We start from the raw sequence: 16,122 nt of genomic DNA on the forward strand, positions 1-16,122 counted from the left end.
GGCGGGCTTTAGAAAACAAAAGGGAAAATTTAGAGGAGGCGAGTTAGACATGGCATGAGTGTCTTTATTTTTGACAATGTGACGGATGCTAAAAAGATGCTCCCACTTTTGATTTAAACGTGACACAGATTGTTTTAGATGGAAAATGTGTACTGCTTATCTACAGTGATCGGAATATCACACGATTTTATGGACAAAAGAATATATTGTATAATAACAGGTAAACAAGTACCTGAGTAATGTGTTTCCCCAATAGTGATAGAATAATTGTATAGAATTACCTTTGAATTAGATAACAATTAGTATCTGATTCAGGCTAATTTGGGTCTGTCTATTTTCTAGTCATTACTCTCGGTAATTAAAGCTCAGGTCTTATATGTCCCACCTGTCAAATTTTCTATTCATGTAGACACCCTTGAATCCGTGAAATTTTACATTGTAAACCCTAGGATATTCAAATCACTAATAATATATTACATATGGAGATAATACAAGATACAGTGATGTACTGCATGGTTCCTAGATTTTGCAAATTACTGTTCAACCAGCCGACTCTGAATGTTGTTTGGATATGGGAGGAAATTGGAATACTTGAAGAAAACCCACGCAATCCCACAAAGAACATGCAAACTCCATACAGTGAGGACTGACTTGGGATCGAACCAACAACTCCAGAACTGTGAGGCCGACGTGTTCATTTCCTCGACCGCTTGTTTCACACTTTGGCAACAATTTTAACTTTTAGCTGTGACACCTAAGAAAAGTATTTTCCAACTTGCTCGAACATGGGAAAAAACAACTGTGCGACATTCTGACAAACTAACTAGTAAATTATTGAACCGAATGGCGAGCAAAAGAATTAATAAACCAGTTGTAGTTGTGTATAGTTGTGTTTCTGTGTCTGTATTCTCACCCTCTACTATGACAGTAAAATTTCCTGAATACAGGATGAATAAAGTTATCTGGAGAATGTTGTTTAATTAACGGTAAAAAAAAAAAAGGATGCGTGTGGTTGCCACGGTAACAACCACATCTCAAAGCAAATGTATCCCATTAACGATAAACAACACTACCTGCTAGCACTCCGTGATAATCACGAGCAAACTCAGGAGGCCTAATCACTAAAGCAGATAGGCGTGTGATTGGTTGTGCCACCGTCTCTCGCCACAGGGAGTAAGAAAATAACTAACAAGCTGTTGCTCTGAACTGCTATGACGCACTCTTCACTCAGTGACTGACAGCGGTTCAAAGCACAACAGTCCACGCATGCTTTGGTGCTGAATGCACAAGAGACGACAGATCGGGATTTGGCCAGCTGGTAGCTATTCTGTTAGGGTGCTGACCGGTTCTAACCTCATTTGAATTCTGTGGAGGACTGACACCAACATGATGAAGCATACGACACATTTAGTGGAGGAGATAGTGCCTCCAAAGCTTTTGCGTACATGGCTTGCACAACCAACACTGGAAGACTGATGCTGTGGTGATATTTTGATAAAGTTTTACCACAGCAGGAAGGGTGATTATTATTCACAAGAAACACTTTGACAGCTGGAGATGTAGGTTTGTGTGAAGGGGATGCCCATGTTCAGATTGTGTTCAACAGTAAGTGGGCAATAAAGGACAACACAGCATGAATTACTCATTTGTCCCTGGTTATTCATTTTGTTTTGAAAGTCTCCGTTAAGCTAGTCCGTTAGCTGTGTGAATGATATGCTTTTATTATCTTCTGCAAAACCTTTATAAATGGTTTTATTTCCAAGGCCAAACATGTAGATGGAAAAAAGTTTTCAACCTTGACAACTGGAAATTGACTTTGCTGGGTCTGTAAACAAATAAATGAAGAAAAATATGGAGAAAAAAAACCAACACTATGAATGAAGCTCATTCATTCATTATCTGAATCGCTTAGGACAACTATTCCCGCAGATATGCCTTCCGATGTAGAGTTTAGCCTAGTATGCATATTATCTGGTTGGGATGCGGGAGGAAACACGAACACTCAAATAAAACCAACACAGGCCCATGGAAAATATGCAAACTATGCAAGGAACCGCCTGGGATCAAACCTTCTACCCCAAATTTGAGAGTTCAATGAGCTATCCACTTGGACACCGGGCTGCCGGCAACAGTTCTTATAAAAGTTAATGTTACCTACCACTGAGGAAAAACGGATTAAAATAGTAAGGATAATATCTACTCAAAGACCCACTCTATGGTGTACTAATCTGCCCTCTGCCCCAAATTCATGACTGAGGAAAAGCAGTGTTGAAATTGAATGAAACATAGTCAACAAGTTTCAATTGTGCCCCCATGAAGGGTTGTCCATTTCCTTGTGCCCTGTGATTGGCTGTCCACCCAATTAAGGTGTCTCCCACCTTGTGGCCAATAGTTGGCTGGGATAGTCACCAGCACGGACCTTGTTAGGGTAAGCGGCATGGAATAATAATGAATGAATAATGATACATAAGTCTTTCGCCTCCACAACAAATAATCATCTTTTTTTATGGGGGAGTAGGCTAATCTCTTCTGGCATCAGGATCTCCCATAAAGCTGAATCATAATTCGTGGGGCTTCCTCTTTTCCTTGATCATAAACATCTAAGGTTTGCGTTGCAGCTTTTGTCTGGCTCGCACTGCGCCGGAAACAGACCAAAAGAGTCTAGAAAGCTGCTGCCAGGAAACGACTTGTGCGCTCTTCTCCTCCACAAAGTATCGTCATCACCATGATCGGGCAACATGCCACAGCTCCCTCCCTCCATTCATATTTTTTTCCCAATGGCACACCACCATCCTCGGTCTTTTCTTCTACGCGCATCTACAGTCTCCTCCTCTTCGATTATCCAACCAGTGCGTAAAGTTCCCCAAGAGATTCCCCAGCCTTAGGCCCCGCCCTTTTCCGCTTCTTGCCACCCTCACTCCATCATGACTCCCTCTTTCGTGACGTAGGACGTTCCACGGTGACCACCTTTGTTCACTGGTGTTTGCTGGATGCTGGGACTATAAATGGGATACCAGTGCGCATCAAACACCACTCTCTCAGTCGCTCCGACTCGGGAACCAGGTCATCAGCGGAGATAGCAGGCAATACGTCGCCCCACTAGGCTAACTCGCTTTAGGCTTTGGTTTTTAAGGATGGACGCCTTCTCGATTTCTCGGAGCCGACGATGCTCCATCGTGCGCAACTGGACAGGTAAGTTCGATTTTTTCTCCAATGAGTCTTGACAAGAATGTGTAAGGACAGAAAGATATATTGGTGTTGATAGTGGCATGTTAATTTAACAGAATTGTATCAATATTATTATATTTTTTTTGTTTTTACACAGCCAAGCTATCATTTTCTGCTATGTGTAAAAGCCCTGATAGTTGCTGTTTGTCTTGACAAATCCTAAATTTGGTTGAATGTTAGGCTAAAAATGCTAAAAGTAGCATTAACACCTTTAAAAAGGGAAAAATGACTACTTATGGCAATAATATTAATAATAATAATAGTAAAGCTCATCTCACATCTACACATTTTATGTAGACCAGAATAATAACACTATATTACCTTCATGAATCAAGCCCTCAAATCCATTTTACATTTTTATTCAATTTTTAAAAATATATATTATTTTTAAATATTTTAAGATGTTTTAAGATGAATAAATCAAAATCAATAAAAACAGAAAGACTCTAGAGTTGGCCCGCATTGAAAAAAATAAAAATCCTAGTATTTAACAAATTGACTGCTGTTATTAAATATAGTCCAATTCTTTTAAATTATCAGAAGTATTCCTGTCTGGTCACAATGAATTGGACGCCTCGCACCGTTAATAGCACCCAATGAATTACATGAGTGCTTTTTGGGGTTACCAAGAAATTAATATAAACTATCAAATAAATGTGAATTTAACCTGGGCACAAATGATGTAAAAAAAATCATATAAGATCATATTCTATAATAATTGTATGGGTTGATATTCATACAGATTGTAAAATATAATGCTAAGTAGGTATCAGTGGTTTCAGTGGAAGCTGGTTTCAGTACCACGGACAGCTCCGAACTCAGCCTTTTCCCCCCATGCAGGCGGCATCTCCCTCTGGTTGGTGGTGTGGATGGTCCTTAGTGAGCCAAGTCTGGTGTCGGGCTGCCCGCATCATTGCGTGTGCTACCCGACTCCCATGACTGTGAGCTGCCAAGCACAGAACTTCACCACCGTCCCGGTCGGAGTGCCCTATGAGTCGCAGCGTGTTTTCCTCCAGAACAACAGGATCACTGAGCTTAGAGATGGCTCTTTTGGCTTCGGGACTCAGGTAGGAAGAAGTCTGTATGAAATGAGTCTCAATGTTTTACTGGATGGGACAATCATTGGCATTTATTTTCCATTTTAGGTCTTGTGGCTGTTTTCCAACAACATTACATGGATCGAAGCAGGAGCCTTCAGTGAGCTGAGGGACTTGGAGGAGTTGGATCTTGGGGATAACCCGAATCTTCACCGGCTGGAAGGAGGAGCCTTCCGTGGCCTGGAGAAGCTCCAGAGCCTCCATATGCACCGATGCAAGCTCACTGCACTGCCCCATGACATCTTTCACAAGCTGTACAGCCTACACTATCTCTATTTACAGGTATGGCCACCGCAATACAATTTAAAAAAGCTATGCCGCATTAAAAGATGGATTTTATTACAAGAATTGTTAAGAGATGTAAAAGTAATTTAAGATACTTTTGTTTCCGCTTTCAACTGGTGTGTTTAAATATTGCCGTTTTTTTATTAATATTTTTTTGCTAAAAAGATGCAATTTATCAATCACCACTTAATTTGTACACAATTTCCACCAATGGGGAAAATTGCTTGAATTTAATCTAATATCAATCCAAAATTACTGCAACATGCTTGGAACTCAATTAATTTGCTAGTAAGGTAAAATTGTCATCTACATATTGAGAATCTGTATTTTTTTTACGTTTATGAGCGAAATGTCATTTTAGATACATTAAAGTAGGGTTTTCTTCTTAAAATCCATCAACTTCATTGCAGAAAGATGCTGGCCAATCATGAAGGTGAGTGTTAAGACCTTCAATATCAATAAGAAACAAGTAGTTAAATTCTCTGTCCAACTGTCTCTAACTGATGAAAGAGTCTTGATTAAGCAAGAATTTACCAATCAACTAATTCCAATGCCATCTAGGAGTTGACATCAAATGAAAACCCATCCACTGACACCGTCTTTCCCTTTTAATATTTTCATCTGCAGGAAAATAGTCTCCACTTTCTCCAAGATGACATCTTTTCCGACCTCATCAACCTGAGTCAACTATTCCTGCACGGAAACCGTATACGCACCATTTCAGAAAACGTATTCCACGGGCTGGTAAATTTAGATCGCTTACTCCTTCACGACAACCGCATTAGGCAGGTGAACCGACGGGCCTTCCGCGACCTGGGCCGGCTCACCATGCTATTCCTCTTCAACAACTCTCTGCCCGAGCTGCCCAGTCAGGCTCTGAGGGACACTCAGGGCATAGAGTTCCTCCGCCTCAATGCCAACCCTTGGTCTTGTGGCTGCGAAGCCCAGGCCCTGTGGGAGTGGTTCCGGGAGGCCCGTGTCTCTTCATCCGAATTAATCTGCGCATCCCCTTCCACCCGCCGCGGTCAAGATCTCCGCTTTCTTCGAGAAATGGACTTTGCCCTCTGCCCAATGCCCGACCCAGGCTCGATCGCCGGTTCCACTACCACCACTTTCAGTACCAAAACAAGATGGTGGTTCCATAAAAACAGGCCCCAGTCATCAACCAAAGGTCTGTTTGAGAAGTCTTCAGAGACCATCAAAGCCGGTTTGCACGGGAAAGGCCCTTCCACAACCACGTCATTGGTCAAGTATGAGCTAGGGGAGGAAGAACTGGCACTCCCTAAACTTGACCAAGAGGAATACTGGGCAAACTATGAAAATGAGGACTCGGGTGTCTCCCTAAGATGCTTTGAGCTCGAATGTCCTCCTGATTTTGAGCTGCCTACGTTCTCCTCCTCTACTTCTCTACTCCCCCCTTCCCTCTCACTATTAGCTCTCTCAGTATTCCCATTCAACCTTCACTTGCTATTTGGCTGAATCCATTTTAATATGCCCCAAATACCTGCCAGCCTGTTTTAGAGGCTGCAAGGATCCTCAATAAGACTATAAGCACCAACTACTGGACTTAACACTAATCAGGGGAGATCTTGGAGATCTTTAGATACAACACAATACAGGCATTGTGCTTGAAGCCTGAATGATGTCATGATTTTCCTGAAATCAAAAGCTTTGAGGGCTAAGTCCATCATTAACATCGGCAAGATTTTAAAGGCAGTTGTCAATGATGTTTTTACTTTTCTCAACTCATCTGAGACAAAACTAATTGTGCTATTATTGCACACGGGTAACTCTTACACTAAATACTGTTAAAAACAGTGTGTAGTAACAACCGTATTGTAATCACTTACAGTGTCATGTACTGTAAATACTTTTGTTTGTCGTCGGTGCTCAAATTGGATGTTGAGATCATTTTGATATCGGTAAACTGTGAAGAGAGAAAAGATCCTATTCTATTTTGCTCAGGGAGTGACATGGAATGTAGGTGAGGAAGGTGAGGTCTAAAGAAAAAGTGCATTGTACAATAGGAAAGGTCAACATTGTACTACACAGGAAAATATTGGGCTAGAAACAGCTATATTAATTTGAATCTCAAGGTTTTAGAATTTGATTTCCACTTTTGAAGTCTTTCTGTATATAGGCTAGAATTGATGACAAACATTGGAAAATAATTCTTCCTTTCAGGGAGCCTGCAATTGCTTGTTAGATGTCTTTCTGTGACATATTGATATTCTGTAAAAAGATCTTTGCCTAGATGCAGATGAATCACTTTATAAAGAAATATCTTGAATAATTTTTGGTTCAAACTTGTGCATTTTTTTCCAAGATGTTTGGGTTAACTGAACGTAATTGTTTTTCTTACAAAGAATAATTATTAGAATAAAAAAAAACAACTAAACTGGAATAGCAAAGTGTAGCAGATTGATGGTTTGTGACTAAATCTTTAGGACATCTGAGTCAAATGTCTCAAAAGGACACACAAGTCAGTCATACACTTTTAGTCTGGTCTGCGAAGGCTCTGACTGTGAACGGCATCTGCCAAAGTGTGGATTAAAAAGGTTGAGTGGATTTCGTAAACTGGCAACACTGTGAAAGCCAATTACGTCAATAAGTGATCACACCCATGAGTCATCAGCTAAAGATGCCACATGAAGCCATGAGGTGCAAGTTGGCTAATTTACAAACAAACTAAGAGAGCAATGGGAGTTAAACGGCTTGCAACATGCAGAATAAAACGACAAAAACACATTCACGCGCACACTAGGCTGAAATAGCGGAAAAAATAGGCAATCACACTTCCTTATTAGGCGACTTTAGTTTACTTCAATATTAATCCATTCTTTAGCTTTACCAAACCATTCCTAGTATGCTTTCATTCCATCCACCATACAACCTGCAGCTGCCTTGGATGGAAGCAAAAGCAAAGGTGTCAAGGTTGAAGTACAGTAGGAGTTGAAGAGTGGGTGTGCAAAGCAACTTGTCATTTCATGGTTGCCCCCCCCCTAAAAAAAACCAACAACTTTGGACTTGAAGGCAAGCATTATCCTTTCTCCTCAGAGCTTTGAAAATTAAATGAAAATAACTCTTTTGTTACACTGTCAACCTCTTGTCTTTTTTTCTTTGCTGGTGTACATATTAATTTGCGGAAAAGGAAAGAAAATTTCTAACTGGTTTACTTGTCATTTTTACTGTATAAAAGAAAAGCATGTCATTACATGCAGCATTAACTATATATATATATATAAAAAAATCTTTGTTAACCTGATGTCCTTGAGTGGGAAGATCTTTTTGGTTGACTCCTATTGAGCCAAACACACACACGCACGCACACACATGCACATGCGCAGGCACAATGTTGTATAAGTCCTCCAGGCAGTTGTCAGTGGTCCAGCATCAACAAACCCACGGCGCAAAACAGAAATTAGATACATAACAACTGCAACCAGATTACAATTCATGCCTATGTCACACACTATGATGAAACTAATATATAACTGTTCACCATTGTACGTATAAATGAATGATGTCAATCGAATTTTCAAATGCATTTGTCATATCTGAAATAATAACTGCTATTTAGTTCATGTATATTAAAATACAGTCAGGTGTAGTAAAAACAAGAAATAAATTTATGAATCGAGAGTGCTGTATAAATGCGGTAAACTAAAGCGAACCATTTTGTTGAATGAAAAATGTTTGTTTTTGCCGGTTTTAAATGTTTTTATATTATAATCAAGTTGACAAGGCAGTCTGTTCTGCAACCTAATGCAAATACTGGCTTATTATGAAATATTATTAGACAGTGTGACTAGTATTTATCAATTTAAAGTCAACAGTTAATGAAAATACTTGAAAACGTGAGGTTTTCATAATCCTTATTATTCCATAATACTCTCATTTGTGAAACCAACATGGACACTAATCTCCTTTGTATCCCTGAGATCTTTCAATTCCTATATAAGGATGTAACAAGTGCACTAGACAGCTCATCCTTCACATTCCAATTGTACTTGGCAAAAGATCGCTCTGACGCATCCACAGAATTTATATACGCAATTTGAGTGGGTTTGACTGGACGTCATTTCACTAATTTCTGGGCTGAGGGTTGAAGTTATAAAGTATATGATTGAACATAAAAAGTAGATTAAGATATCGAATGCTGAAATGTATTTAAAATAAACTGCAATATTTTTTAATTCTGCAAAGGATTTCTCTGCATGGCTCATATGATTGTTTTTGCATTGTTCCATGTGTCCTTCCACCCATTATTTTTTACATTTCCTGTACCACTTGTGTGTTAAATGTATGGCCTGCGGGCCGAGAATGACACCCTACCAGGTCTGATCCGGCCCATGAGGTTTTTACATCTACTCTATAGCCCATTCCAACACTACATACAGAATCAAATCTTTTTTTTTTTACATAGCCGCTGAAAAAACAGAAACATCTGTTCAGTTTGAGCACTCAATAGCTAATGAGCTAATAAGGAACCTTAAAATGAAACAAAATCAACATGAAATAATCAGGAAATGCCCCGAGATAAAGAGAAACTGACCAATGGAAATGGAATCAATAGGAAATGACCCGAAATTTACTAGAAGTAAACTCTAAATATGAATTTACCCCATAAATATTGGCTATTTATTGTACAACTCTACTACTCTACTCACTCCTTGCTACCACGACTACTGATACTACTTCCACCACCATCACTACTTTGGCAACTTAATAATCCAGCGCATCTTATATATGAAACATTTTAAAATAGGCAATTCATTGAAAGTGTGCCCTATATTGCAGAATATATGCTACCATAAAATGACAAGGAAGTGACACAAAACTAACTCAATGCCTGTCATTGACCATGATAGATATTCAATTCACTGAAACTGGCTGTCAATGCTCATCTTTCACCATCACTCACACTACTAAGCGTCCAATCCTAACACTGCTAGTAAATTAACTTTTCAGGCCAAAATTAAAAAGGTCTGGCCCACATAAGATCTCGTTGGCATAAAACCTGAAGTTTAGAGGGGTAGAGATCTTAAATGGAGGGTTGAAGACACTCAAACTAATGACAATCTTGGTTTGATTTGTGCTCAGATGTCACATCTGATGATTAAAGGTGAGCCAGTCAATCCTACCAAGTGTGGAGCACACTGATGGTGGTGCAATGTTCTGGCACTGTTTTGCTACCAGTGTGACCATCGCATGATGCAACAGATTCTAACGCATGCCCTTACATAAAAGTCTTTCAATAGTCTGAGACTCGTGATGTACAAAGGACAGCAAAAGCTGTTGTAATCTGAATCTCATGTGAAATATCTTTTTTAAATAAACTGCACCAATTGATGCAACAGTACAGGTGTAAAAATGGGCGTGAGAAGGTGAAGAGATTTTTTAAAAGGTTGATAGGAGCAATTGTGGTTTCAGGAAAGGGGAATAAGAAACATGTTAAAATACTAATGTGACTTCTATGGGATTTAGGACAAGAATAATGGATTTAAAGATAAGTAGCTGCTAGGCAGTGTGACAGAAGGAGGCAGTAATACTCCAGTATTATGGTTGACAACCGCCATACAACCCTCAAGAGAACTTCCTCTTGATGTCAGTCATAAGTTCATTGCACTTGTGCTTGAGTCAGATATTTGTTTGTGTTTAACCAATATTTTTACATTCTAACATTCTAGGGTTATTTATTGTGACATGCAAGCAGCAAGTATCAAGTTCAACTGCTGAGAATTATCTATGGTGTTTAGTCATGTGATGATTGAATTTTGTGATGTGAATTATGTCATATGGGCAGCTTGACTGGTTTGCACATCACCATCACAGCTCTGGGGTCCTGGGTTCAAATCCAGGTCAATCCACCTATGTAGAGTTTGCATGTTCTCCCCGGGCCTTTGTGGGTTTTCTCCGGGTACTCCGGTTTCCTCCCACATTCCAAAGACACCAAATTGGACACTCTAAATTGCCCATAGTTATGAGCGCGAGTATGAATGGGAAGTTTAATATGAGCAACCATACGGTTTCGATGAAGATCCACCAGGCTTGTTTTTTTCAGTGTAATATCTATCCTCATCTAAAAATAAAAGCTGGCAAGTTAATACAATAATAGAAGGGCTATGATGTTTGATTCACATTCTTGGATTACATTGCATTAGAGAACATTTGGAAGACTTAAGTGTGAAAACGTACAACGTAATCTTGGAGACGCCATTTGGTGTCACTGATATGGCACTGTGAGACAGACGTTTTCTACACCATACTTCCTGGATTTAAGCACATGCTGACCTGTATGCATACATGTGGGCCAACAATGAATATAAATTAACAGCTCCAATGTGCAAGAAGTCCCAAAATATATCTCATAAATCTCAGTCACTCCTATTTTTATAAATCTGCTCTACATATGTTCCTGTATCACCTCTCATTTTGCATGCATGTGTCTTAGATCCTCTGCAAGATGGCGGCACATATGTATGCACCACCTTCAACCCCCCCCCCCCCCCACTCACTTCATCAGAATAAAAGGTACTATATGTAAGATTGAAAATGTTCACCATTTTACTTTACATAGCCTGCAGAGATCTCTAACAACCTAAATAAAGACCAAAATGTGATATCGTTCATCGGTTGGTTGGTGCTGGCCACAACATCAGTTGGAAAAACACAGAATAAAAACAATTGCAACTCTAACGTGGTGTTTATCAACTTTTTAAATGGAAACATCTTGGTTTAACAATTGAGAACCATGTGAAAAAAAGCACATGATTCTTTCAGGCCATTTAAGGAATGCTCGAAAAACATTTTTTTCCATATCTTCTTTAAACAAATAATCCAACTGATCTTTTCTCAGGTGACATTGATTTTCATCTTGAGAGCTTTGGATGGAGTTTTCCCATCTGAGTCATTCCTCACCCACCTTCTCTACATGTGGCCTGCTCTCACAAACAGATTTTCTGTCGTCATTACATCAATCTATTTTTACACTATTGAAATGGTTGTGAACACATTCAAATACTTTAGCACTAGTATCACTAATGGATAAACTATTTTTCTAGTAAATGACATAGTTCATCCCAATTTTAGTCGCAAGGAAACAGTGAATCAGTGAATGCCAGGTGTTTTTTTTGTTTTGTTTTTTTCATTCAAAGCAATGACACCTTGCCTTGTGTTGTAGAAAGCCTTTCATTCAAAATCCACATTTATTTTTGGGAAATATCTTACCGTTATGTTATTGTACTTTATTAACGTGGTTAAATGTATTTTTTTTTTGGGGAGGAACGACGTGTGAATTTTTCTTTCGATAGATAAGGGCCTTTATCTTCAAGCAGCCATTTCTTCAGCCCACACCCAAACAAGCGGCAATTAAATGTCAACTAAGAAACATGAAGGTTGGTAACTTTATTTTTCTTTCTCTCTCAGTGAATGACAAAGAGTACATTGTTTCTTCATTTGAGGACTTTTGTGGTATTTTGAATTAGTTTTAAGGTAGTTGACAATGTTTAAATTAAGAGTTCTGTTTGATTATGACGGAAGAGTCAAGTTTTTACAGATGTCACTGACACTGCATCCGTGTCAGCGTATGTTTTTCCTGTATTTTCTACATGTTTTGATCATTTCAAATTGTGTACACCGTATAACTACTTTTGTACGCAAACTTTTATTTTTTTTAAAGTACGTTTTTGTAAAACCGGTCTACTTTTACCCATTTTGGCTCTAATCTGGATCGTCTGTCACACGTCCGCCTTTTCACTATATAAATATAGCGTGTCAGAAAGCAATGTACTTAGACAGTCTAGCTGTCAGTGTCATACAGCGACTATGTCCACTTTGGGGAAAATTTAAGACTTGACTGCACCCTGTGAGTAACTGTACAAGCCCCACTGTATTTTAATAGAGTCGAGGTAAATTACAATAGTTTTATGTGCTTTGTAGTCCAAAGATGGCCCTAATTCATTATCACAAAAAGATGGACATTTGAACCATTACCTCAAAAATAGCAAAATAGAGGGTTTGCTGTTATAGTCACATTTACGTGATATTCCTGAGTAAGCACAATATTTGCAGCGAAAGCTTTTATACCTCAAATTTCAATTGTAAAAAAACAGAGCATGGGAACAGGAACTAGAACTCTTTTACTGCACTATGTCATATTCAGATTATTGGTTTAAACATAAACAGTAACTACATGTGTATACATTCCTCATTGCGTTAAATATTGCCGTCTCCTCTGGATTTAATGCAAAATACATAAAAACATTAAAAAAATTAAATGTTATTTGAATTGGAGAGGAACTGCTCCCATTTTTGGACAAGAAAATCAAGTTGAATTTCTAAGCTACCTTGACCATTTGGAAATTAAATATAGTATTGTAAAAAGTAGAATTATTATCAAATTGCGGCAAAATGCATACCTTCCGATAATCTCGACTATCCTCACATGGAAACAACTATTCATACTGACTTACTGACAATAATGCCAAGAGCTATTGTAGAGTGTTTAATTAACCTCTCATGAGTGTTTTGGGGTTGTGGGAGGAAAGTGGAAATCCCAGAGAACACCAATAGATGTAAAAGACCACTCAAACTGAATATACTAAACTGTGAGGTTGATATGTAACCTCTTGATCCTCTGTTCTACATAAATATCCTAATACCTTTGTTATTCTGCAAATATAGAATGGTAATGTATTTATTTTTATTTTCATAGATTGTGAAAACAAACAAAAAAACCCAATTGGCGTAACACTCTGCCAGGAAATTGATATGGAGGAAAAAATCCTGGGAAGGGTGCCGACCGAACTTCAAAATGGAGGCGACACGAAATATCCAACTGTAGTTATACGCGAGTTTGAGTCAGAGGATCAAGTGCACGTTCAACGGATCTTTGCGGAAGGAATGATGGAGATGATATTTGACACAGCCTTCAGAGGTTTGAAATGTCATCCTGAGAGTGTTCTGCTGTATTTCACAATGACAGGTACAAATCTGCATCCAAGTTTTTGACCTATATATACACAATGTATTATTTTTTAAAGTGTTTGTTGGCAAACAGTACTGCCCATTAATACATTTTCTGTTTTGCTTATCCTCACATGGCAGTGGGCAGGGTTACAAATTGAATTGTTCGCTAACTAATCACAAGCCTCGAGGGCATCAACATTTAGTGACGATCGCAACATTGCTTTTCATGTTATATTAGAAGATTTAAATAAAATTGGGAGTAAAAGTCATACATTTATGAGATTAAAAAATGTTGTATTACTTATCTTTACTTCACTAAAACTGGAAGTTGTTCGAGGTCTCCAGACATCAACTTTTGGTGAGGTAGTCATTATGAAAAATTTGATTTTTAAATAATTTCTGAGTTGACTTGTTTTCTGTTGATAAAACTTCGATAGGATCATCGTTATATTCTTAATATAGGTGACTTTGTTTTATTTTTTTTACATTTTGCTATGGTTATGGGACTTTTTCAATACAAACAAATTGCCAGCCAATCACAGGGCAAGAGGTGACATATCCATTCATGCTCACACACATCGGGGAAATTTAGTGAAATTGTTCAGCCACCCTACTTTACATGTTTTTGGGTTGTGGAAGGAAACCAGAGTACCCGTAAAAAACCCACACAAGCCCAGGGAGAATATACAAACTCCACAGAGTGAGGGCCGACCTTAGATTGAAGATGTGTACCCTGCATATATTTTACAACACCATCTTATACTCTTTTTATTACTTTGACTTATTAACTTCAGCAAGATTAATCAGTGGTTGCAAAAAACAAACAAAACAAAAAAAAAACGTCCTACAGATACTTTCATTTTCATCTATCTTTATCTTTTTATTTAACAGCGGTCAGTTTTCTGCTCACCATGTGTTGGTGGGTGATAGGACTCCTCCTTGTTTTTGTGCTTGGTGGCCGTTACTTCTGGAGTACTCGAGTAATTCATGGCTACATGGAAGAAGCCATGAACAAAGACATGGGTCACATTGAAGAGTTTTACATGAACTCACCAGGTAAATAATTTGGTTTAAGCTTTAAAATGTAAAATGAAAAGTGAAGTATGGAGGTAGATGCGTAATGTTGTAAACTGCGAACTAAAGTTCAAAGATTTGTTTGTAACTTTCAATTTTCTGACCTCCAATCAAAGATAAAGGCTATATTTATCTTTGTATGGATAAATATATTTAAATAAAATGCAGTGGCTACCAAGATGATATTCTGTATTCACAGTACTGCAAAGTTATGTTCTGGGAATGTGTCACACCAACTGATTCCCACAAAACTTTTCACACACACTCACACAACATCGGAAGTTGTAATAAAAGTTTATCTGTACTGAGAATGCCAGTTCCCACTTAGTATTTTTTGTCTATTTAAATTTTGTGTTCTCTCCATCAGATTCCCACATGTGGGTCGCAGTTCTAGACGGCCAAGTGGTAGGTATCGTTGCAGCAGTTGGCCAGAAAAAAGGAGGTTTTGTTGAACTGAAGCGTATGTCAGTTGACCGCCGGTGTCGGCGTTGTGGCGTAGGCATAGCGCTTGGAAGTAAAGTTATGGAATTTGCCAAAATTCAAGGATACACAACTGTTGTCCTGGGAACCACAGCCTACTCCCCTGCTGCACACAAGCTCTACCAGCGATTAGGATTCCAATGTAGAGAAGTCATTAATGGATATGTCTCAAATGGTACAACACCATCACTACTTGAAAGAATATTCTACAGGGTTCAGCATCATCACTACAGACTAGAAGTGAAAAATATGTCATTAAATATACACTGACTTCTGTAATAACAAAAACTATTGAACAACTTGATCTGTCCTGATTAAAGTGGAAACTTGATTAGAATAGAAATGAAATATGACAAGAGAAATAACAACAGCACAATGTTTAGTACTGAAGAGAAGAGCAATTATTTTAATAAATTATGCTCTTTTGTATAATAAATACATCTTTTTGAAGGTTTGCACGATTCAATTTCTTTTTGAAAATGTGAATTTAAAAAGGGAAAGTAAAACATCTTCAAAATATAAGCTTTACTATTCAACTTGTTACAGTCCACCGAGGCAGATATGAATTCAGAGCCCAAAGCTGACGATAGGGAGCTTTTAATGTAGCCATCTTGCTTGATTCCAATTCAATCAAATGGAGCAGAAACATGTCAAACCGAGGTTCCGAGCATTACCTAGGACTGGCTAAATATTCCGTGACCACTTGAAACAAGACCTTGTACCTATTTTATATTAGTAGACTTTAAAGTACTGGTGACCAAAAGTGTTTTTATTTACTTCATACAAAGAAAAAACAACAGGTATGACTGCTATTCTTCAAGAGACATTCATTGAACAATATTATCACTATTTGGGTTTGAATTTACACTAATGAGGCCATTTTATTTTGACAACCGGATCTGAACTGCTAAGCTAAATGGCTCAGAATATTCTGGGCCTCTGCTGATTTTTTTTCCCTTAGCATTCGACATGCTTCGATGTCAAACGT

At 38.3% G+C, this 16,122-nt stretch overlaps 2 protein-coding genes across 2 annotated transcripts; both read left to right on the forward strand.

Annotated features, from left to right (window-relative positions):
- Positions 1–2,870: 2,870 nt before the first annotated feature.
- On the forward strand, positions 2,871–6,903 carry rtn4rl2a (reticulon 4 receptor-like 2 a). The gene is made up of 4 exons (XM_077719936.1): positions 2,871–3,192; positions 4,069–4,295; positions 4,374–4,607; positions 5,238–6,903. Exons 1-4 carry the CDS (start codon positions 3,135–3,137, stop codon positions 6,087–6,089), a joined length of 1,371 nt encoding a protein of 456 aa, XP_077576062.1. The 5' UTR covers positions 2,871–3,134; the 3' UTR covers positions 6,090–6,903.
- Positions 6,904–11,960: 5,057 nt separating this feature from the next.
- On the forward strand, positions 11,961–15,774 carry LOC144198376 (N-acetylaspartate synthetase-like). Its single transcript, XM_077719340.1, has 4 exons — positions 11,961–12,007; positions 13,327–13,596; positions 14,472–14,636; positions 15,022–15,774. Exons 1-4 carry the CDS (start codon positions 11,986–11,988, stop codon positions 15,402–15,404), a joined length of 840 nt encoding a protein of 279 aa, XP_077575466.1. The 5' UTR covers positions 11,961–11,985; the 3' UTR covers positions 15,405–15,774.
- The last annotated feature ends 348 nt before the right edge of the window (positions 15,775–16,122 follow it).

Source organism: Stigmatopora nigra, chromosome 6 (genome assembly GCF_051989575.1).
Source record: "Stigmatopora nigra isolate UIUO_SnigA chromosome 6, RoL_Snig_1.1, whole genome shotgun sequence".
NCBI lineage: Eukaryota > Metazoa > Chordata > Actinopteri > Syngnathiformes > Syngnathidae > Stigmatopora > Stigmatopora nigra.

What these genes read in the sequence shown, in the direction of transcription:
- rtn4rl2a (XM_077719936.1), top strand. Translation starts at nt 3,135, where the DNA reads ATGGACGCCTTCTCGATTTCTCGGAGCCGACGATGCTCCATCGTGCGC. An exon ending in CATCGTGCGCAACTGGACAG is followed by an intron (nt 3,193 to 4,068) that starts GTAAGTTCGATT and finishes CCCCCCATGCAG; the next exon opens with GCGGCATCTCCCTCTGGTTG. An exon ending in CTTTTGGCTTCGGGACTCAG is followed by an intron (nt 4,296 to 4,373) that starts GTAGGAAGAAGT and finishes TTTCCATTTTAG; the next exon opens with GTCTTGTGGCTGTTTTCCAA.
- LOC144198376 (XM_077719340.1), top strand. Translation starts at nt 11,986, where the DNA reads ATGTCAACTAAGAAACATGAAG. An exon ending in GTCAACTAAGAAACATGAAG is followed by an intron (nt 12,008 to 13,326) that starts GTTGGTAACTTT and finishes TTATTTTCATAG; the next exon opens with ATTGTGAAAACAAACAAAAA. An exon ending in GCTGTATTTCACAATGACAG is followed by an intron (nt 13,597 to 14,471) that starts GTACAAATCTGC and finishes TTTATTTAACAG; the next exon opens with CGGTCAGTTTTCTGCTCACC.